At 39.1% G+C, this 25,000-nt stretch overlaps 1 protein-coding gene across 3 annotated transcripts in view; it reads right to left on the reverse strand.

Annotated features, from left to right (window-relative positions):
• Positions 1 to 446: 446 nt before the first annotated feature.
• TRABD (TraB domain containing) overlaps positions 447 to 25,000 on the reverse strand; it is a 33,772-nt gene continuing 9,218 nt past the window's right edge. For 2 of the 3 annotated variants that reach the window (XM_061640215.1, XM_061640217.1), the window contains exons 2-10: positions 22,017 to 22,079; positions 21,062 to 21,140; positions 18,896 to 19,062; positions 18,013 to 18,153; positions 12,401 to 12,511; positions 11,912 to 12,051; positions 5,826 to 5,998; positions 5,158 to 5,269; positions 447 to 3,548 (exon numbers count right to left, since the gene is read on the reverse strand). In XM_061640215.1, the coding sequence (XP_061496199.1) occupies positions 3,371 to 3,548; positions 5,158 to 5,269; positions 5,826 to 5,998; positions 11,912 to 12,051; positions 12,401 to 12,511; positions 18,013 to 18,153; positions 18,896 to 19,062; positions 21,062 to 21,140; positions 22,017 to 22,040 (1,125 nt within the window). In that variant the 5' untranslated portion in view covers positions 22,041 to 22,079 and the 3' untranslated portion in view covers positions 447 to 3,370. Of the gene's footprint in view, positions 3,549 to 5,142; positions 5,270 to 5,825; positions 5,999 to 11,911; positions 12,052 to 12,400; positions 12,512 to 18,012; positions 18,154 to 18,895; positions 19,063 to 21,061; positions 21,141 to 22,016; positions 22,080 to 25,000 lie in introns of all 3 variants that reach the window. The other variant, XM_061640218.1, reaches the window with a different exon arrangement.

Here is a 25,000-nt window from a genome sequence, read left to right on the forward strand (position 1 = left end):
ATTTATTTATTTATTATTTGATTTGTATCCCGCCCTTCCTCCCAGGAGGACCCCAATATATAAGAAATAAATGAAGCAATACAATTAAATCATACAGCACGTTAATTTCTACAACAGGCAGAAAAATCATTTAGTAGTCCACCAAAACCCTCAGCAATTTTCAAGTGCTGTATCTTCTTTCTACACTACAGTAAAAAACAACGGACTCAGTAATCCACTTTTTATTATTACAAGTTGCATTTTTTCATGAAGCAGAACCTTCTTCTACGAATGGTCTTTCCTCAGGATTCATGGGGAATATTTAATGACAATTTTACTTAGGTCCAGTGCTGAGAAGCATTCAGTATAGTATCAAATACTGGTAGCACCATTCAAATGCATTGGGCAGAAGTTTTTGCGATATGGAATGGTCATTTCATACACTTTTGAATAAAACACACTCTGAATTAATAATTATGAAATGATAGCTTACAGCAAATCATTTTATTCTTGTTCTCTTTTTTGGCATATGGCAATACATAGAATACAGCATGCCTCCAGTCCATCATTAACATTAGTCCATTCAAGCTTAAGGCTCACATTTGCCATTCAACTTTGTTTTAATCTTTTGCAAAGTTTACCTGAGTATGAAATACTTTGAAGTAAACATAATACAGTTAACTTACAAAATGAGGGTGGGGGAACACAAAGAGATCTAACAGGTTTGTGACATGTTTTGGTAAGACATAAAAGCTAGTTTTAATAGCCCCTCTTATCTCATTTTCTAACATATTCCCCGAAGTATGATAAAAAATAAACTTATTTGGAAGCATTTTATCAAACTTCTTAAGAGTTAACAAAGGAGAAACCATCATAATTAAAATAATCATTCCAACTGGTGAAAAGTTGCATACACATAGTACTTTCCAGCTCAGTCTCCTTTTTCTTCCAGACAATTGTCAGCAAAGCAGTACGTGGTGAGGTCCAATGACATGATCCTTAACTTCTTGCACCTTGTGTTGGATTTGCACCTGTAAAAAAACAACAACCTACCGACCCTCTCCCATCATTTCACATTTCAGTTAAAAATGTTTTTGTTTAATCAAGTGTATAAGCTATTCAAAAGATTTGCATATGAATGGTGGGGGGAAGACTATTTCCCCCACATTTCTTACTGCTACTTTGGTTCTCAAACACAAACCACTTAATTGTATAATACAGTTAAGTGTTACAGTTCCAGTGTAAACTGTGTTGAGTGCTATTAACAAGCAAACATCAGGTTTTGGTTTTTTTTGCAGATATAATTACAATATATGATGCAAAAAAAGTGTCAAATTTCATTTAGGAATATTTATTTCCTCTGATGTTGGGGAATACAGTGCATTGGGCCCTGCAAGTGTACTACTTCCATTAAGTTCAATAAAACAATCCATTATAAGCCTCATTCAACAATGTGGAATTCCCCTAAACACCGCTACTGCAATATCACCAGCAAGAAAACAAAATGATAGCCTTCTTTTAAGTAAGCACCAAAACCTAAACACAGCCATATTCATTACACAGCTAATTGTGCATAACTCTTGTTTCTTGCCGGCCCATGGGACCCAAGTGCACTTATCTGTTCTGTATTACGTTCGGTGAGAAGAAAACCTACATAAGTGGTATTCATTTGGAAATGTGCTCCTCACATTTGCTTTGCTAAACATGCAGTCAGGTTATGGATCCTACCGATTTCAGTGTTCAGTTTCTCGCTCATTGTCCAAACAGCACCGTCTCCAAAAAAGATGGACAACAATTGCATAAAAGGCAAGATGCTTTCACAGGATAGATTAACAGCCATATTTTTTATGATTAATATTCTGTTGAGATGGCAACACATAGTATGCACTCAAAGGCAATCTGAAGGGCATATAAATGTCTACAAAGCATACATGACAAAATGTGTTTTTTTAAAAAATGTATGTTTTTAAAAAAAGAATTATTGAAAAGGATCCATAAAAGCTACACAAACAAAACCTAGGCAGTTAAAAATACTGATTGATATCTGTTAAAATAACATTCCGCTGATTTTTTTTAAATCAGTATTTTATTATATTCCACTGGAATTGTGATAATAGCTTACATGGCATCTGAGGAATGAAGGGTAAATACTACATACACAACAGTTCCAGATTTATTTTTCCCCAAAGAACTGAAGTGAAACCTCAATAGTAGGAGGGCTACACGAGTCTCAACAATTTTGCAGTACTGAAATTTACACTGAGAGGATTTGGTTTACCAATATGAATAAAATTAAATCTAATCTTGGAGGAACTGTGTGCCCTGTAAACATAGGAAGTTACCCAACAGCAACTTTAAAAAAATCAGTCAGATTACAACTGAACAGTTCATTTGAGAGAACAATTGTTGGGAAGGTGTGATCTAGGCCAGCCTTGCCAACCTGGTGCCTTCCATGTTTTAGTCCAGCACATCTGGAGGGCATCAGGCTAGGGAAGGCTAAGCTGGCCAAACTTAAGCACTCTTATACCTTCCATTAAAATTCAAAGTGATTGTAATCCCTTTGAAATTTTAAAGCCAGGATTTTAAAGTGATTAATTTTGGCTGGATCACGTCCACTGGGTACAATGCTGAAGGCAACTTTTTTTAAAGTCAGTAAGGCTTGTAAAAGACATTTAGAGGTTTTATCAATAGCAGCCAGCAAGTTTCTGATATTTCAAAAGCTTCTGCCATTTGTTTTCTTTTAAAAAGCCACTAAGTATAAATGTTTTTCAGTAAGAAGAGGTCCTTCTAAGTAATTTTATAGGTGCTTGGCACCAGGAAGGATAGCTTGGCATTACTTATACCGAACACACACATACCTAATGGGCCACTGTGCTTTCTAATAGGAATGCAACTAGCATATTGTTTGCTCTGTTCTGGAAAAAGAAATCAAGGGACACAATCCACCAGGACATTCTTCTGTGCTAGCTTCACTGGAATGAATGGCTGCAGTTTTGTACAGGTCTCATTCATTTCAATGGTGCGTGCACATTGGAACTTTCCAGTGAACTGTGTCCAAGAATATTAGATTCAATGTTGTCTGTCCACTATATCATCATCTTTATAAATACACAATATACACATAATAGTATAATATATATGTGTACATACTTTCGGTACCTTATACTGGCATGTACTTTTATGCTGCACATTTAGCCAGGTTTGCGAGTGAATGCTTATTCATTTAGGTCCCAGCTGGTGTAGCATTTAATGACAATCCACTGGTTATGCTGTAACTCAAGAGTCAAATAAGACCTTTGGACAGAATTCTGTTAAATTCGACAGTCATTTCTTTCCAATCCAGTTTTAAGTATGATGCATTTTGCTCTAGGTAGTTGCAGAGTCTTCCAATTCAGTGGTGAGGCTTTACATCTGCCAGTTTCTGAAGATAGTTCTGTGCAACGGGCATAGAGAGAATAAACCGGACTGTCCTTTGTCCCATCCTATAGCAGCCATAGCCCACTAGTCCAAATACCGTGGCCTTTATAACAAGTTTGAGGATTTTACTTGAGGGTGATGGAGGTGGCACACTGAAACAAGGAGGGGGGGGGGAGAAGAGACTTACCATCCAGCTGTGCTAGAAGAAATACTAAACGCTACTTGCATCAAACACTATCATTTCTGCCATTATCTTCATTACTTAGGTGGGTGAGAATTCAGTATGTATCATGCTGCAGTTTTCATTCCCCAATCAATATATTGTTTAATTGTTTAGTGGTGGGAGTGTAACAGCTGATAGCCTCACACACACAACACCCCTATAGTCATTTTGCCCCATTCTGCCAGTAACAGCATATAAGGTAAAGTTCAAACATTAATTGCTGGAAATGAAAATCATCTCATATGAATCAGGTCATGAACTAAATAGTTAACAGTGGTATTTGTTATTACACATCCTATGATTTATTTATATAACAATGGATTCAATTTTTGAAATTCTTTGTATTTTACAGTGAGCCTTCCAATGTAGAAAAAGGAGTTTGGAAAATCAGTTAATTCATACATATTGGAACGTATTTTTTTCTTGCACCATTATTTTCATTTAAACGAACATTCACTGGCTGCATTCATATGTCATGCTAAACTATATTTAGCATGATAAGAATGAGCCACAGTGAACTTTCAGGCTTGTGACCCCCCTCCTCCAAAAAAATCTTCCTTGGACACAGCTGCAGAATAGAAGTAGTTAGAAAGCCTTCAATTGTGTTCTCCATTAGCCACAGTTTAGTTTTTTACCCAAACTCTAAAACCCTTAATGAGAATGTGAGCAAGGGAGTGACGTATGACCTTCTTGTGGGCTTCCCATAGGCATCTAGTTGACCACAGTGGAAGATAGGATGTTGGGCTAGACAGGCCTTTGGCTAATCCAGCAGAGTTTTTTCTTATGTTCTTGTAATATAATCCGTGATTTGCAATAGACTTGTTTCAAACAAACCATTGTTAATGTTAACTATAGTTTATCAGTTTAAAAGGCATGACAAGCTGTAGTTAAGGAAATCAGAAGTGGAAGTCTATATCTACTACACACTGGCCTTGTTCAGATGCAGTGCTAAGCTAGCCCATGGCTATGCATGAACGAGCAAGCAGTGTGGTGCACACGACAAAAATCATGGCTGCTTTGCTCCTCCTCTGCTCCTGCTGTTCTACTGGGAGATATGCCATGCTTTGGGTTAGCGTTATGTACGAACCGGGGCTTGTTGTTCATCACCCCCCAAAAAGCCACATATGGCAAGGCAAGATCTAACCTTGGTTATAGCTTGTGGTTAGTTTAGAGTGAGACAAACCATGAGCCCAAGTTCGCATATAATGTTAAGTGTTCACATGGCTTAGCTTCCAGCACAGCAGTCCAAGTGATGAAAGAGCAGTTTTCATTTCACGCACAAACATGCTTGTTTATTCACACTGATCCATGGTTTGTGTGAACAAGTCTACTGCTGTACCAGAGGAGCAGGAGGAGCATGCAGTCCCAAAACTTTCTGTGGTTTAGTCTCATCGCCCAAATCTCTGGAAGTTCATCTTACTGCAATGAGCAGCCTGCCACTATACCTATTCACTGGCTTTTTTTTCCCTCTTGCCCAAGGCTAACTGCAGAAATTGTAACATAAGGAAAATGTCCAAACCTACCAGAGAGAGAATTACCTCATTATTTCATGGATGTTCAAGTCCGTATTCCAGTTCTTTTCAATCCCGGGCACATGACCCATTCCAACCACCCCAACTACAATGGAAGGGACGCATCTTCTAGGTTCCGCTAAGAGAGGGCAGAAAAACAAACAAAACGAGAAGATCACATCCAGTATGTTCATTTTTTAATGATTGTTAATAATTTTAGGCTGCTCTATAGTCAACGCAATGAAAAACAAAGATACAGGAAAATCTTTAAACAGCAAGACACAAATGCAGCCAATTCTACTTGTCTGTTCCAGGCAGAGTTCAGGATTTGAATCCAGACCCAGCACTCTAGCCACAACTGAGTCTAAGTCCCAAATGATGTCTAGGCAAAGTCCGAAATAGTTAGCTAAGGCAGGAATAGGGAAGTTATTGGACTACGACTCCCAGCACCCCTACCCATTGGCTATGCTGACCGAGGCTGATGGGAGTTGGAGTCCTAACAAGATCTGAAGGCCCACAGATTCCCTCTCCCTGTGCTAAGGGCTATTCTTTGAAGCTGGAATAATTCAAGACTCTCTACTCAAGCTGACACATTCATCATCTATACATACGAGTTTAGATTTCCTGAGAAGCAGCATAGTTAGAGAATAACATGACTGGAGGAGGGCATTTCCTACTGAAAAATGTTAACTTACCTTCAGAAGCACGAGGTAGTTCTGTTCGCTTTGCAGCTTGCTTCAACATGTAGGTCAAGTAAATATCTCTTTCTGAGACAATTGTTCGATGAAGATCAGGAAACTCACCAATCATCTCTGCCATCATTTGCTCCAACAAATCCTTTTGTTTACATTTCTCCACATCATCTTTACTGAAACAAACAGTCCCAGTGTCTGTATTATATTCTCAGAGATGAATGAAAGCAAATGTAAAAACAGTAACTTCCAACAATGACAACATCTATAGTATGCAATATACCAGCCTTTATGCTAGGGATCAGAAATATTGCACCCATGTTGCTCTGGGCTCCTTCGGGAGGAAGAGCAGGATATACATTCAATAAATAAATAAAAAATGATCTTTGATAAGCAGAAGAAGTAAAAATATGGTCTCTTCTCTAAGACTTGCTTGATACATCATTATGCTCATACTTACCATTTCACAACAATCGTGTGACACCTCACAAGTCCATTTTACACACAGTCTTCCATTTGTGAAAAAAGGACTATGGAAGTGCATAATTAGTAGGACGCTCATCCTACAACTGCACATTTCAGCCACCCTGTGCTAACACATTTTAATGCTTTTACTGTACTTTAAAGCTTTCCTAAAGCCTTGAGGCCAGATTACCTACCTAACTAGCCACTCCCATAAGGACGTGCCCAGCATTTAAGATCAGTGACAGATGACCTGTTCAGTTCTTTGATTCGTAAGATCAGTCATGTCGCTATAAGAGGCAGGGCTTTTTCAGTGGTGATGCAAAAATTATGCAACTCTCAGCCAATGGATATCTGCCATACTCTTTATTTGCTTCTCAATTATCAGTTAAGAACTCTTTGTTCCAGGCAGCAGTAATAATTTGTTTATAATTTGCTGCTCTTTATAAATTTTGTTTTGCAGACATGAGTGATAAAAATAATACACTGAAATTCAACATCAATAAAAAAGAGCACCAAGAGAGATTTCTCCATTTTTTCAACAACATTTCTTACAGATGAAACTAGATGTTTAACCTGTTATTACTGATGGGGAGAACAGAACCAGGCAGTGATAACTACTAATGGAGAGTATAAGGGTGTGGTCCGGCATAGCTAGTAGCCTTTCAGCAAGCTGGATTTCCAGGGCTTATTACAAAAGAGGTAGCTACACAGTACTGAACAGCGTGTGTGGAAAGTTGGTCACTTGAAACTATGCTCAAGAAGCCTACAATTAAAGCAAGCATGTAACAGAACCAGGACATCTATGTTGCAGGAAAGAAAGTGCTCCTTAACTGCAAAAGTGGTGGCAGTGATAAAAATTGAATTTGTTGATCACCTTTTCTGCAGAAAAAGCCTTACTAAAAGACAGCTCACAAACAGCTACAACATGAACTACAATAACACACACACACAAACAAGATTAAAAAGCTTTGCATAAAAAGTACTGTGCATATTCCATAGATTTAGAGGTGGTAGGAACTTGGTACAGAAATCTGTTTTCCCAGGAAATCAATTTTCATTTAAAAAAAAAAAACTTGGCAGACATTTCTACAGCAAGTGCAGTAGAAAGTAAAGTTGTTACCCTTTCATGCTCAAGTAGTGAGAGGGAGGTGTGGATAAGACAAAGCATATCAACCTAACTCTAACCAGAAACATGTTATTTTCTTGGACTCTTACCCTATATGGTGCGAGAAATGCCAGATCATATTGCAAACATACATTGGATAGTGGAATGGACCAAGGAATTTCAGAAGGAAATCACCCTGTGCTTTATAGATTACAGCAAAAGCTTTGATTGTGTAGGTCATGAAAAACTATGGAATGCCTTAAAAGAAATGGGGGTGCCACAGCATCTGATTGTCCTGATGCACAACCTATACTCTGGACAAGAGGCTACTGTAAGGACAGAACATGGAGAAACTGTTTGTTTCCCTATCGGAAAGGGTGTGAGACAGGGGTGTATTTTATCACCCTATTTGTTTAATCTATATGCAGAACATATACAGAAAGCGGGATTGGACCAAGATGAAGGAAGTGTGAATATTGGAGGGAGAAATATCAATAATTTAAGATATACAGATGATACCATACTCTTAGCAGAAACCAATAATGATTTGAAACGAATGCTGATGAAAGTTAGAGGAAAGCACAAAAGCAGGTCTACAGCTGAATGTGAAGAAGACTACAGTAATGACAACAGAAGATTTATGTAACTTTAAAGCTGACAACGAGGACGTCGAACTTGTCAAGGATTATCAATACCTTGGCACAGTCATTAACCAAAATGGAGACAGTAGTCAAGAAATCAGAAGAAGGCTAGGACTGGGGAGGGCAGCTATGAGAGAACTAGAAAAGGTCCTCAAATGCAAAGATGTATCACTGAACACTAAAGTCAGGATCGTTTGGGCCATGATATTCCCGATTTCTATGTATGGATGTGAAAGCTGGACAGTGAAAAAAATGGATAGGAGAAAAATCAACTCATTTGAAATGTGGTGTTGGAGGAGAGCTTTGCACATACCATGGACTGTGAAAAAGACAAATAATTGGGTGTTAGAACAAATTAAACCAGAATTATCACTAGAAGCTAAAATGATGACACTGAGGTTATCATACTTTGGACACATCATGACAAGACATGATTCGCTAGAAAAGACAATAATGCTGGGAAAAACAAGGGAGTAGAAAAAGAGGAAGGCCAAACAAGATATGGATTGATTCCATAAAGGAAGCCACAGTCCTGAACTTACAAGATCTGAACAGGGTGGTTCAAGACATGCTATTGGAGGTCGCCGATTCATAGGGTCACCATAAGTCGTAATCGACTTTAAGGCACATAACAACAACAATTTCCTTGGAGAGAAGTTTAGCCTTGCTCTGCTATTATGGTTATGTTGTACTTCATATAACTGGAAGCCTCAATGATGCCAAAACTCAAAAGCAGTAGCACAAGATGCACCCTTTAGCAAGTCAATGGTTCCAGCATCAGCATGTAACATTGTCTGACTCAGTACTGAGGGACAGTATCAAAGTGTTCCTAGTTTGATTATCTGTTAACATGGGACTCATGATCATTTTATTAGGGAACAATGAATTTTGCAATAGCCAAGTCTTAAGACTAGAAGGTGGTCACCTCTTCTACTTGTCCTTTCATATCTGAACTACTGTGGTTAATGCCCCCTTATATATAAACTGATTTAATCAGTAGGTATTGTATGGCATTTAGGGAGGAGTGTGCATGTTCGGCTGTGCTGCTGGGAATAGGCACATGCAGCCAAACTGAGCAGATGTTAACTCCCACTCAGCTGGTGAGCAGTGGTTAAATTCTGCTGCTTTGGCTACTCACATGTGCAGCCAATGCAGAATCAAATCCCACCACCTCGCCCATATGCTGATGTCAGATGATAGGCAGGTGGATATGATTTTTATAAATGGCTGTGACATATGTGAGAGTGTGAGAAAGGCTCTTTTTTTCAAACTACACAGAGGAAAATTTATCATCACTGGCCATTATGACTTCTTCTGATACTTTTTATATTTTTTTTAAACCAGTCCTTAAGGGACATAGTGTCTCCTTTACTTCTGCATGGAAAATTCACACTATGATGTATTATCTGTCACATCAGGACAGCTGTATGAGAGAATATTTTCTTCAATAGCTTGAAGATATATCTTCTATGATAATTTTTTGAATTTTTTTGGTTAAGACGTTCAACCTCTACACAAGTGTAAGTTATTTCTTGGGCTACCCAATTAGTGGATGGTAAGGTGATCATGCTTCCTATTTTAAAGATTCTTCTGTATTCAGATTCAAAGCTGAGACAGACATACTTTCCATGCAAAGATGGTCATAATGATTTCTTACGTAAGCAGTCTCACCTTGTATTCAGCAATAAGTTTATTGCAAGTTTTTGAGTTAATTTTTCTAAAATACATATTTTGTAATGAAATCCTGTGCATGTCTACTCAGACATAAGTCCCATTGAGTTCAATGGGACTTACTCCTCACTGATAGAGAACAGAACTGCAGCATTATTTATCCCACCACCCCCAACCCTAATTGGCCAACTGGTAAAACACAGACTCCATCTTTGCTAGTTCATTTCTGGCTCCTGTCTGTCCATGTGAAGTATGTTAAAGTGCAATGCCGTCTTAACTCACCTTATAAGAAGGTCAAATGTACAATAATGAATGACAAAGTTGACCCACACTGGCCTTCCCTGCCTCATATTGTAAAACAATACCTCTGCATTGGTGATGCACCACCATGCAGTTCCAAAAGCAGCAACTTTCTCTCTCACTTGGAGGATTCAAATTCCTTCTGTTCTTATTAGGCTCATGGTAGAAACTTATGGAACATTTGTTGGACTCTGTTCTCTTTTTTTGTTGCATTTATTTTCTCTAAACACAACTATTCTGAAAAGGCTCAGTTTTGTATAACACAAAACATATTGTGTGCTCTAGGTAGAGTCTCAAATAGTTACACTGCTTCTTTTCCACATTTGAAGGTAATTGTTTAACACCAGTATTGTAGAAATAATGAATTATGTCCATCCACTGTATTCTGGCATCCACAAAACATATGCAGTTGCCTTATACAGAGCTCTGGAACTGCTACAATGCTCCTGAGACTACCATATAAATAATGCTAATACATGCACTTTAAATATACAACTTGGCACTCTTTCTCTCTTTATTTTTACAGCTCTCCAGTGCATGCTATATTCCTCAACTGGCCCTTGTTACCAAACACATTGCTCATTCTGTTGTAGACTGTGAGATGCTCTCAGGCATACAACTGTTATTGGCATATGGGAGAAATCCACTGCTGTATATAATGCAACATTTCATACATGGCAATATTCTGGCATTGAACACTAATGCATATACGTCACACTGAAATATAAGCATGCAGAGAACTACTTATGGTAAAGGACACTATAAAAAGATCACTGCACTACTGCCACTGTGTGATTGATCAAAACAGACTGATAATTGTTATGATAAAAAGAACCACATATATAGAAAAAAAACTCTATAGCAATGTATATCACATCATCCAACTACCAACGCAAAGTAAACAAAGTCCTATTTATGCATTATTCATTTGTAGGGCAGTTGCATGGTGACTGGGGAGTAGGGCCATGCTTTTAGCCCCATTGGCTTCATTCTGTTTCTAGAACCACAACCATCTGTAAAGTATCCTCAACACATCAACTCCTGCTCAATGTACAGGCTCTGCGCAATCGGGACATCCGTACCACTAGGTGTTCTGATTTTGTGGATTCCCTACACATGAACAGGAGCTTATCAGCTGAAATTTCCTTACAGACAACTGTACAATGATTTCAGGGGTGGAGCTAAAAGTCTTCCCCTACTCCTCACACAATTGTCCTACACTTGAGTAAACGTGTGAACAGGACTCAAGTTTCTCAAAGATGTGAAGTGGCAAAAGCACTAAAGGCATCTGGTTTTCACCCTGTTTCGTAACAATTCTTCAGGTGCCCCTTGCTAGACGTCCGTGCAATCAACTCCAAATTTGAATTGATATTCCAGACTAAATGCCCTCTGTCACAAGGAGCTGTTTGCATGGATTAAGGACACTTAAATGAATAGTTTAAAGGATCTTGTATCATATGTCGTTCTTTGCCTGTTTATATTTCAGTGTTATGATCATTCAGTGCTATGGAGCATTCTTTTGCTATTATTAGGTATTAAATGTTGCATTATATTTAGCAGTGGATTTGTATTCATCTATGCAACAGCTGTATGCATTTTGCTGTTTACTGAAGGGATGGGGAACCTGGGGCCCTCCACATGTTGTTTGACTCCAGCTCCAATTAACCCCAGCCAGCATGGCCAAGGGTGATGGAAGTTGAAGTCCAACAACATCTAGATGGCTCCAGGTTCCCATCTCTGATCTACTGTTACAACTGTCAGCCTTTCTTTTGTTATTACTGGCACCAAAAATACTTGCCAAAGCCCTGAAATGTATCACAGGGCTCAGAGATGCCTCAGGCTTTGAGTGTCCTATAGCTCCTGAGATTAAACCATTTTGGTTCACAAGGTATCATGCTCATCCCTACCTGATTGGGTCAGAAAGGAAGCAAAGGCCCCAAGCAAGCTTGACTTTTTGCCAGAAAGAAAGTGCAGCAATAGCTCTCTTGAAAGTGACTGGAATTGGTCTGTCCCCAAGATGAAATTTGCAGAAAGGTACTTTACTAGCCTGCAAGAGAATATGCACATTAGTTATTAATGTTACATACAGCAGAAGGCAAAGATGCTGCAGGTTGTGTCACAAACAAACATTTTTGTTTTCAACTGAGCTGTCAGTCAAGGTATGCTTCCTGCACACTCAAGACTGACAGCTGTAGAAGGAAGGATCAGATTTAAAAAACAGACATTCTTTTCACAAGTATTTTTTCAGATTTTGATTTGTTTTTAAGAGACACAAAGAATGTGATCCAAGTGAAATGCCACACCAGTTTATTTAGTTATCAGCCTCCTACAGTTCACGCAGCATTTTTACCTCAGGGAGAAACACACACATAGTATTTTTTTTAAAACAATCTCACCTCTTTGAAAGCCTCCCTGAACTCCCCTCCAGGAGCCATTCCCAGCTGCTCTGTGATATGTGCAGAGACCTTCAGCAGCAGCATTTGCATCAATCCAGACATGAGCCCATTCTGTCATAAAAGGGGGGGGGAGAGGAAACATTAAAATGAATGAGATAACCTTTTACAGATTACTAGAAAAGACAATGATGCCATTAACAGTTGTGGAGAAACATGAATTATTCTGGCAAAGGAGAAAAACATAATCTCTGCCTTTGGGAGCTGATTTATTGCTGAACACAATCCCCATTATTTTAACATGTATATACAGGATCATTGCTAAAAAGCCTTTTAGTCATCTGCTAATTTGTTTCCTTGTGGAGGAAAAGGGAAGAAAATATTACTAAATAAACCTGCCTGGCTTTGGCATAATATTTATGGTTTCTACCCACCCATCTCTCCCCAAGAGAAGTAAGTGACTAAGTATTGTGAATAACGAGTAATTCCTTGCATAGGTTTGTAATTAAAACAGTCTTATTTATCTGCTGCATTAAAAAAGGAGGGGCTGCAACATGAAACATTTGCACAACTCAGAAGTGCATTAGCTACATACAGTTTGGTATGTGTATATATTACACACACAGTGTACAAACAAAGCTTTATGTTGCTAAACAGTCTAGAAATACCTGAAACATGTACATAATAGTATGATCCCATAAGATCCCTACCTGACCTGCTAACCAAATGCCATATTTATATGCCTTGCCAGCAACATTGTAAGGATGGTGTACTAGGTTACCTAGATAAGGTTTATGGAGCTATAATTATCCATGATCCACAGATTTGTTATGGACTACGTTGTAGAAGGAGTTCTTAACCTGCCTTCACATTTGTTCACCCATCCAAATCTTTTGAAGAACCCAATCTGGTTGTACCTGTTTATCCATCCAAATCTTTCAAACAATTGATCCTTACCATAAAACCACTTCTCTATAGGCTATCTTGCTAGGAATAAGGAACAGGGAGATCAGATTTACTGGGAGATTATGTGCCAAAAGCAATCAGTGAAGTAATCCAGGCATAGGAAGTCTGGTTCTATGTCAGTAGTAGCAACAGTAGTCAACTGAAAAATATTCCACCTCAGTTCTTTTTTCTTTCCATTCATACAGCTGGACAATTGCCACATAGGAGACACCTGCTAACTTTGGCAGTTTAAACTAGGGGGATTATTATTTTTACTAACATTACTATTACGCTACAGATTCTCTATGACACAAATTAGTCTTAGAATTTAAAGGTGAGGCATATATATTTAGGCACTACGCTGAAAAATAAGAGAAACGAAAATTTAAGGCACTTGAATCTGTACCAAATAAGCAAAAATATAGTAGCTGTATCTCTAGAAATCTATCCTTGCTCAGGATTACTTTTCTGTTCACCATTTCTCTTGCTAAAGCATGAAACTTCAGCAGCAGCTGCAGTTAAAATGGGAAACAAACCTAGATCACAATGCAGTGAAGCCCATAATGAGCACATCATGGGACTGGGTGTCCTTTCCTGATTCCTGGTTCAGCCACTGCAGCTACTGCTACCCTTCACTAGTGTGTTAGCTTGGGAGGCTGCAGAATCAGAGAAAGGACACTGGAAAAACACGTACACAAGTGCAACCTCTCACCTGCATGTAAGGGATGTGAGTACTACCATGGCCTTCATTTTTCAGTGCTCAGCTAATTAGCCAGGTAAGAATTAAGCTTACTAGCCCCTTTTGTTTCACAGGGATATAGACAGGGCTGCACAAATGCTCTGGATTCCACAGCATAAAAAGTAATGTAGAATGCTGTGCAGATTTCTTTCAAAGAAAGTGTGCAAAAGCCAGAGCAGGGTTGAATACATTTTCCAATAGCTAAGGAATAGATTTCAGTGCTCTTCAAAGCTCATTCCCCCCCCAAATACATAGCAAAACTAGAATTAGGCAAATTAGTAGAACTTGAAGAATACAGCACACACACAATAGGAAAGAAAATCTACACGTATATGCTCATAATACAACTATGAAAAGGGTGACAATGTCTTAACGGTGGTAGACAAGCTTTGCATGAGGGTAAGTCTGAAGTTCAATCATGACATCTCCAGTTAATGGATGTTTGATAGCAAGCCTTCGAAAAACCTCTGGCTGAGAGCAGTTGACAGTTAAGAGAAGACAATACTGGGCTAAATGAACAATGGTCTTACTCAGCAAAAAACAGCTGCTTAAGGACCCAGTTTCTAGGCACGTTAGAGAGGCAAAATGTTTTCACATAGCAGACAAGCCCCCCCTAATCTAAGATGGGGTAGGGAGGGAAATCATACACATGCCAGAAGCTCAGAACTTATTTATTAGATTTATATCCCTCCCTCCCTCCCAGTAGGAGCCCAGGGCAGATATAGATAAATCTCTTGTTTCTGCTTGGTTCTGCCCAACCACTGAAGCTCTTATACATGTTTTTGCTTTAGAGAGGGGCCATTTTTATTCTCAATCTGCTCAAACCTCAGTGCCCCACCTCTTGCTCAAAGGTCAGGGTAATAAAGCCTCCTAAAAGGGGGATCCCAGTTTTTCCATCAAAATACATGGCAACAGGCAAGTTGCTATAAAAGCATCAGAGCTGAAAGACTGGGTGTTTAAAATTATTATTAAACCTGTCAGCTAGCTGAGGATGTACACAGATGCAGGAAAATCTCATGTCATCAATTAGCTCCTATTACTCCTGCAGCTAACTAGCCAAGAAAATGTTATGATCCTGCTTTCATATAGGCATGTGCGACAGAGTTTATGTTGCAATGTTTTTTAAAAAATGCAACAAGAAGGAAAAATTGTTGTGTTAGTGTTGAGTCACAGGTCAGTGGCTAGCCATATCCCCTTGCCCACACTTACTCAGGCAGTAACTTGCTGCTAACTGGATAGTTGTCCAAACGCTACTTGCATCAATGAGCATGCCAAGGGTACTGAAGGAAAATCCATCATGTCAAAGATGTGTGACGTGTCACAATTCTGTTTTCAGCATATTGGTGAAGTTACATTAAATACACAACAGCTGTGATTTCAAAATCTCAGCATATCAGGATCTTGTAGATATCCAAATCTACCCAATTATCCGTATCTACTGTACGTCTCCCATGTAGGCCATGACCCTTTGTTAAAAACAGAACTCAAATTTGTTTGAGCTTGCTTTGATCATCTATATCAGCCTTCCCCAACTTTTGGGTCCTAGATATTGCTTGACTACAATTCCCATCATTCCTGACCATTGGCTATGCTGGCTGGGGCTGATTGGAGTCGCAGTCCAACAATATCTGAGAACCCAAAGTTCAGAAATGCTGATCTATATGTTTCCCAAGCTATTTAAGCTATATATTACATTTTTATTCCACCTTTCCTCCTTATACCCCACCTTTTTTTATGATAGAAACCCAAGGCGGCTTATATATGGTTCCCAGGCGGTCTCTCATACAGGCACTGACCAGACCTGACCCCGCTTAGCTTCAGCAGGGTGCTGGGCCTCTTGTACCTTCAGACCATAGCCTGGGACTGAAGTTGTTTTAAAGAGTTCAGCCTAAGAATACCATAAGAGGGCTGTAAGACACAAAAGCCATTTTTCCTTGAGGCAGAGTTGTAAACATCAGTTAAAGGTTCCTTAGGAGCAATTGCTGAAAGGGAAAATGAATTTTAAAAAATTCTGGTATACTCACATGTGATACATACACCTACTTCTGACTGACAGAGTGGCAAACCTATCTGGGCTGTACCACTCTAGAGTACAGCCCTCAGGAAGAACTTGAGTCCACCTCAATGAGAATTAGGCAAGAGTCCCAGAGGGAAACTGAACATATGAAACTGTTGTAAACCAAGCCAGAACACTGGTCCATTTAGCCAGCAAAGATCCTTTGAGATGCTAGGGACTGAAACTGCAAACTTTCACATGCAAAGTGTGTATACCACTGGAATTACCTCCTTGTGCCTGCAAGTTTAGGAGTGGGTGAAGAGGCTGGGGGAAAATAACATGTTCCCCTTTCCTCTTCACTGGAAAAAGCCTTTCCTTCTGCTATTCGATTTAATTTCCTCCCTACCTTATGTATAGGACTTATTTCAGCCTTACCCAATAACTTCAGGACACAGAGTACAACTTCCATAAATCTGCCTAGCAATCTTCATGGCAGAGCAGGAATTGAGACTGTGACCTTCATATTGGCTTCACAGTTCACTACAATTCACCCAAGGCCTGTTCTGGAGAGCAGCAGGGAGGGAAAAACAAGGCAATTCCCAGGCAAGTGCTCCTTGATTGCTTCCAGATTAAAGATGTGGAACATCTAGATAAATGGTATGGTTATGAAGATAATGTACAAGCTCAAATGACAATATCTCATCTGATAGCCAAAAGGTTTAACAGCTTTAGAACAAGATTTAAATTCTTTAAAACAGAATTCAGACTATGGCTTAGTAGCCTGGTTTGTTTTGAAACTGCTGGCCACAGTTTCCTGGTTTGGATGAAACAGGAAGCTATAGTTAAGGGAAGACTTCCTAGTTTATTTGCCATCTCGCACAAAGGCTTGTTCCTATCTCAGCTTATTTAGAGATGAACAAGCAGAGATGTTTCTCTGAACATGGTCATAGGCAGATGGAGGAATGGGGATCTTGGAAACTGCACTGTTGTTCATATCTACAACGCCTCCAATAGGCCCTGAATTTTTTGCATTGACTAACTTAGCTACAGATGCAAATAGCAATTCATACATGGAGGTCATTATTTGACCTAGTACAAATATAAACCCGACTATTAGCCAAATTGCTTGCCTGCATAAGATTTTTTTTGTCTTTTAAGAAAGTAATTTTTTTGAAGAAAATTATAATATACAGCAAATGACGTAGTTATTGTTCACTCAACATACAGAAACAAATTCTTAATACAAACAAAAATAATCTGAAAGAATAATGATAGAATAAATAAAATTACTAGCTAAAAATAGCATGCCAACCAAAACGGTGTTAATGATTTAGCACTTGTTTCTCTGCTTTTCTTCCGTAGGGAAATGGTGGCAGTTTGAGGTTGTGTTTCTATAATTCACACATCTTTAAAAAGCTTACTGGAGAGGCGGCTAGAAGTTGCAGATACCAGTGTGCCATGTACAAGTCAAGAGTGTGTTGGTTTCAGAATTTATATAGAAAATAAAGTCTTTCTGTGCCAAAACAAAAAAAGGAAAAGTTTATTTATTTCAAATTTATTTTTTTGCCGTTACAAGGAACCATATTTTGTTACGTCATCCTTCTTTAGTTGCCCTTTCTAGGTGTTGACCTGCAGGGAATTTTTGCATGAGTATCAGACTGGACTTTAACCCTGTCAATTGGTTTTACATGAGCATTCACAGCTTTGCTGTGGTATAAAGCTGCTCCCCGCATACTTCTGCTCTTATGACTCCCTACAGAACAAAGCTGAATGCGAACAGCTATGCAGTTAAACTCTTCTGTAGCACCGTGTGCTCTCATAAGCTTCAACTGTGGCGAATTATAAAAAGCTGGGGAAAGCATTATTTCAATTCATTTGTGATGAATTACCTCTCATACACACAAAAATATGGTTTTATCACTGAAGAACTCATACCTGCTTTATAGCTTGCTGAAGTTTCTCCAGATTGATTTCTTTGGCTTCCTTTAGCAATGTTCTTTCATCCATTTTTAACATAGAAACTCTGTACTGACATAGCTCAACCACGACCACATCAGGTTGTACTTCTTGTATTGTCTGAAAAAAATGGATTCAGTCATATATTTGCAGACACGATTACAAAAGGCTGTATTGATGTTTCTGTGTGAGTATTTTCCAAACATACAGTAGTCACATCCCATTCCACAAACTATTTTTTAATAAAACTGAATGCTTTTTTTAAGTGGAGGAACATATACAGTTTCTCATACACTTATAGTAGAGGAAACTCTCAGAAAAGAATGTATTTATTTTTAATTACACATTTTTGTATTCCATTGTTATCAGCCCCAAAACTTCCAGAGCAGCTTACAGTTTAAAAATATTTCAAGAAAAATAATATGTTTTTGCTCATCAGTACAATAAAAATGTAGCCAGAAGAGATTTTTCAGTTCCCCCCAAATTCCTATTTATTCCATATCAGCCCTCAGAGAAAACAGAACCCTGCCCTCCTCAATCCCCAGAAAGTTTCCCACACATATACATTCTTCCCCACCCCTGGCCTGGGTTGCTGTGATCAAAACATGAATAATAAGAGGATCTCCTTATAGGTATTTAATCAGGATGAATAAAATATGTATATGAGAGCACTGTCCATGTAAGAAGTGCTATATGAATTGGTTCTGTTTAAAGTTACCAACCACCACCACCACCGCTGCTATATTCTCAACCCCAAAGGGTTTGGGGCAACTCCTTTCTTTTGAGCATTACAAAAACAGTCAAGACTTTCAGAGGGGCACCCTTAAAAACGTTTTAAGATTCCAAATTTTTTAAAATTTACCTTCACTACATCTCTTTTGCTGCTGTCACTGAAGTGAGCAGTGCCAACAACATACACTTTGGAGCCCTCTTCAGTGGAAAGTTCAGTCACAGTGCTTGGAAGGCTGGGCTTTTTCTGTCTCTTCTTCATCTTCATTTCCAGAAGTATTTTTAAAGCATCTGCATCAGCTGCAAATATTTAAATACATTTGTATTTATTTTGAGTATTTATACCCCAGCTTTGACATTACCCTCAATATCTACAAAAAGGGCGTGAACGGACTGAAATGTTTATAATGAAGCCAAGGCAAATATTTGCGCATTAACATTTTGGTAACAAATAGAGGGTTTCAGGATATGCGTGCGTGAAATGTATCATACAACAACCATCCTGCTTACAATTTCTGTGCCCCAATCATCACCTGTTTGCAGCTACGTTCTCCTGTAATTTGCAGCTTTGGTGCCAATTAAAAACAAAGCAAAGCAGGAGCTTCACAGCAAGGTAATTACAGCCAAATAAGGGATAACAAAGGCAGAGTATTGATGGTATACTGTCACACAGCCAATCAGATTTGTCTGTATGAAGTCACAAAGCCAGATCAGAGGGAAGGCAATGCTTGCTACCTCGATCTGATAGGCCAACATTTTTACCATGGTTCTCAGCCCTTCCCCTATGACCAAACTGGGGGAAGTTGCCCTTTGCAGAGGCAGCTTTTCCAGAGAATACTTCCTGTTTTGGCACTGACATTGTTTATATTATAATTCATGTGTTACACAGCAGTAGCCTTTAATAGAACACCACAGTCTTTTCTTAGAAGGTCTCGATACAGGAAAACCTTATATATCATTGTTATTTTGAACGTGGTATGTTATCCTTTTTGTTTGCAATGCAAACCGCCTTCATGGACTGTATGGCCCTGAAAGGTGATATACAAATATGTTAAATAGATAAATAGACCAACTTTATGATATTACATTTCTAACCACCTTTCCTCCAAGGAGCTATTTTATCCTCACAACCAACCTTTGAGATAAATTAGGCTCAGAAATGCTGACTAGCCCAAGGTCACCTAGTGAGCTTCATGGACACTGAAGTGTCTAGAATCAGCAATGTCCCTTCAAGAAAATAATTCTCTACCCATCATACTGGGTGGTTATTATAAGCTTGATGATTCCATTGGTGCTGAAAATGTTGCTTTTAAAAACTCTGTTTAGCTGCTTTAAACACATGCTGAAATTCTGTATAAAAAACCAGGACAAAAATATTTTAGCTATTAATCTAATGAAAACAGGTCCCAGACAGATTACTGAAGGCAACACTCCAAACAGCAATACCCAGGAAGGGCGTGGTGTCCACTGTCCCCCCCATAACTTATGTCACAGTGTTCAACTGGGTTTACTTCCTAGTGTGTTTAGAGTGCAGTCTCAGATCCTGTGCTCCTTCCAGTCAAGCCTTTCTATGCAGTTAGGATCTTATCTACACATACAGCAGAACAAGGTGACAGACTGTACTGTACCACTGCAGATTCATATCTGTATGCGCACCTGCCAAGTAAAAATTAACACATCAAGAAAAAAAGTTCCAGCCTAGCGTAATATACCAGTTGTCTACTTGCATGGAAGTTTTATGTTTTTTCCACCCTAAATATAGACAAGCATTTGAAAACACAGCTAAGTAACTCCACATAGAGTGGCATAATCCATTCTAAAGTGATACAGGCCACATTCACCCCATACATTTATTCCATCATTATTCCACTTTAAACAATCATGGCTTCCCCCAAAGAATCCTAGGAGGTGTAGTCTGTAAAGGGTGCTGAGGGCTGTTAGGAGACCCTATTACCCTCACAGAGCTACAATTCCCAGAGTTCTCTGGGAAGGACCGATTGTTAAACCACTCTGACAACTGTAGCTCTGTGAGGGGAATAGGGGTCTCCTAACAACTCTCAGCATCCTTCACAAACCACACTTGACTGTTTAAAGCAGAATAGTAGTGGAATAAATGTGCGGGGTGAATGTGGTCACAATCCATTCTATCACCTCAAGCTCTGCTACCTCATTCTGTTGCGCATTTAGGCCAGACTTAATCCCCCCACCAAACTCTAGCTTGAATGAAAACTATTAACTGTTTTGAACCAAGACAGATGTATGATGCAAAATAGCCTTAGTGTCTACAACTCCAACATACAAAGATTTGACGCAATGTCTGAAGCATCTTTTGGCCCATCTCCTTGTACATCAGGTGAAGGTTCCGGTTCTGCAGCTGTCTGTGTTGGATGAAAAGAAGATGGGGGAGGGGAAGAGAGAAGACTTTGAATAAAACAGTTTATTATTCATTGATAAACCACCAGTTCTAACTAATACTGGAAGTTGATCAACTTAACATAGACAGAGCTCAAAGGCAAGTTGTTTTGCATCCTGTTCCACAACTATTTCGCTTTATGGAAATGTTGTTAGAATGACATGGCTGTGAACTCAAGTCATGAGCAGCTCAAGATATATTTGTGGGGTTTGTGCAAGGTCTAGGGATCTCACTTCCTAGTGAGTGTGTTTAGGAGTGCAATCTTACACCCTGTGCTCCTTCTAGTCACAACTTGCTAGCACATTATCCCCATCTGCCATCTTGCTGGGTGGAAAGCAAGCACATCCTGCTCTCTCCATAAAAGACAATGGACAAATGCACAATTTCGCTTCTTGGGGTGTACTAGCAGTGCTTAGCACACAGCCATGAACAGTTTTAAATGGAAAGCAATCCATAGTTACATTATATAAAGCAGGGATAGAGAACCTGTAGCCTGCCAGATGTTGTTAGACTATAGCTCCCATCATCCCTAACTATTGGCCATGCTGGCTGGGGCTGGTAGAGTTACAACATCTGAAGGGACAAAGATTTCCCATTCCTGCCCTGGATAATGAAGATGGATGCACAGCAACACACACATTCTACTTCTGATCAAGTTAGCTGTTGCCTACAAGAAACAAATGCCACAATAACTCAAGTTTGTCCCTCTGAAATGTCTCAGTGCACTTTGATTTCTGCTTCTGCAGTTAAACACAGCAGCCCTCTAGAAATTTTGCTAAACCAAATATCTAGCGCAGCATTTTCTACTAGCTACACAGGATGTTGCTGTTCCCAAATTTACCTCCTGCTGCTGTTCTCCCTCCATCACAGGAATGTTCTTCAAATTTCACCAGCCAGATTAGACCTGCAAAACATTTAGGAGGAAAGACTTCAGAAGCTATGATTAGCAAGGTCTGAAGTATATACTGAAGAGAGTTATTTTAACAATTGGTTAATGTTTGGTAATAAAAAAAGTTCCTTCTCCCTAACCAAACACTTAAAACCAAAACTGTACAAATAATGATATTAAAATACTCAAAAATAGTGATAAGATGCATCTCTGTTGCCAATTGGGATTCTAATGCCTACCGATTAATCCAAAAAAGCGGAGAGAGACAAAATATAGGGAAGTCCAAGGCTGAACATTCTGTCCGGAGGCATGCAAAGCTTGGTCAAACATACTTAAGCTAGCTTTCAATTTACTTCCTCACCCCCCAAAGAGAATTTGTTTCCTCAAATCAGAAACACAGGAATACAAAGAAAGCACTTGTATCTCCTCAAGTGGTTCAGGATCATTTTAGAAACTGTTTCCTACCAATAAACCCACATAGCGTAATCCAAAATGCACCATGCATCTAGCTTACAAAAGATTATGCCACAATAAACCTGTTAATTTTTAAAATGCCACAAAACTATCTGATACTTTTGCAGTATCAGACTACAGAGCAATTCCTCTGAAAATTATCAGGAGTTTGATTTTTGTTTTAAAAAAGCACATTAGAGCAAGTCCTTGAAAGCTGAAACTTTCACCAATGGTCTGTGTGCCTGCACCACAGGTGTGGTAAATAGCACATGTGGTAGGAGTCTGTAGTGTCCTAGACTGAAGCAAGAGAAGCTGTGGGCTGGCTATAGCAGTCAGACCAGTATACCCACCTGCCTCATCTGTGCTGTGCTACGTCTGGCTCAGAGGGCTGCAGGCAAAAGTACACCAAGGCACTACACAGGTAATTAAGCTTACAGTGAAGTGGCACAGACTCATTTTTTTAATCTTCTCTTTTTGCACACTTGCCAAAAGGTTAACCCCCCCCCCATTTGTCTCAATACAGATAGCAGCTGAGAAGCTTCCAGCATGGGTTTTAGAACAGCAAGAAAACTTATGGCAATATGTAAATGTTTTTATAGGGAAGGCATATTGGGAAGAGAGCTTTCCAAGACTGAAAATCTTTTATTGTTCTCTTTTAGCACTAAGTGCATGTGATGTATTAAACAACACTGAACATGTTAAAGATAATCCACAATGCAACATCAAGCAACCTCTAATAGCTATTGGGGGTATTTGTAAGATAGAATCATAGAATAGTAGACTTGGAAGGGGTCTGTAAGGCCATCGAGGCCAACTCCATGCTCATTGCAGGAATCCAAGATGGTGCACCATGTGGTGGAAATAAACAACATTGCAAAATAAATGAACATTGATCATTTCTTTGTCAGCCATCTTTGAGGATTCTTCTTTCATGACTTATTTTTCTACACTTGAAAATTTGAGAGAAAGTAACTTGAAGGCACATAACAACTCTCAAAGATTTTTTGGTAAGCATCTACGACATCACTACTTATTAGTAGGGCAGCACTGCAAGATCATCTTGAGTGTTGCTAAATTTCTAGTTTGCACAATTACCTTTTGTCTGCAATTTAAACAGGAAGGGTATTAAAACAAGAACGATATCCATCAAGATAGCACAAGAAGTCAGTATGCTTTTCAGACTGAAATCTGCCACCACATTTCATTGCAGGGAAACCAAGAAGGTATTTAATTCCCACCATAGGTTTTTCCACCATGGAACACAAAATGTATCTAGCAGCTTAATCCTATGCATATTTATTCTGATGCAAGTTCCATGGGAGTTCACGTTTTTACAGTAAGCATGCATAAGCTTGCAGCCTCAGAGAAGAGGAGGTCTAGGAAGCTCAACAGCTCAACAATGGCAGAGCTGGTCAACCTGGCTAGGCTGTGTTAAAGGAAACTTGAGACTTTGGGGTGGGATGGAAGGAGGCATGATAGCATGTTTGACCTCCTGACTCAGCTCTATCCATGCCCAAAGCTGCATTTTGGCAATTCTGAATGGCCTGACTGCTGTCTATATTTTCTTTTGGTGTATATCTGCGTTTTGTTCTGAAGCCAAGTCTCAAAACCAGTGAACAAATATGAGCTCTTCACTTTCAAGAGGGAGTAGCCACAGATCTGACTATTCCAACCTAAAGCTGGAGAAGGTGTGTGCACGTGCGGGTGTGTATGCATATACTTTGAGCTGGTTTGCATGGCACACTAAGCCAAACCTTGGTTTAGCAAAACTAAGCAAACATCCTCAGAGAGGAGCTCACAGCAACTTTGCTCCTCCCCAGACCTTTTTTCCTGCCATGCCACCCTAAGCTAAGCCAAGGTTTGGCTTAGCATGCCGTTCAAACAAGAACTCGTGGTTAAGCTCTCTCCTCACTAACCACAAGCTGTAGCCAAGTTTTGGCTTAGTGAGTCAAAGAATGAACTATACATATTAAAAAAAGAAGTGACAACTCTTTCACCAATACATTTACATTTTTACCATCTTCAAGTTCTAGCACAGAAAGAGACATTTCCTGAATGCGCATCAAGATTTTCAGTCTAATTTTGAAATTTTTATCGTTCAAAAATTGATTAGATTACACTTTTACAGTGGGGCTTAAAATCAGCAACCATCTTTAGCTATTACTAACTACTAAATGAACAAGAGACAAGAACAGAACACTTCTAGAGAATAGATTAGAATGTGCAGCTGCATGTTTATTATGCATGACAGAAACTATTCTGAGGTCAACTCTAACTGCAGGTTCGTTTCTAATACTTCTTAAAAAAAACCCTGGTAGATCAACATCTATAAGACTGCCCCAAAACTCAGATGTTACAAATAGCAGATGGACTCAAAGGTGTCTCAGAACTTAATGGGAAAAGGCCTAAACATTTTTGCATTGTTTTTGTACCTGTGACTTGTGCCCTGAGCTTCACTCAGCTTACACATACACACTTTCCAC

The sequence above is a fragment of the Rhineura floridana genome, chromosome 8 (genome assembly GCF_030035675.1).
Source record: "Rhineura floridana isolate rRhiFlo1 chromosome 8, rRhiFlo1.hap2, whole genome shotgun sequence".
Taxonomy (NCBI): domain Eukaryota; kingdom Metazoa; phylum Chordata; class Lepidosauria; order Squamata; family Rhineuridae; genus Rhineura; species Rhineura floridana.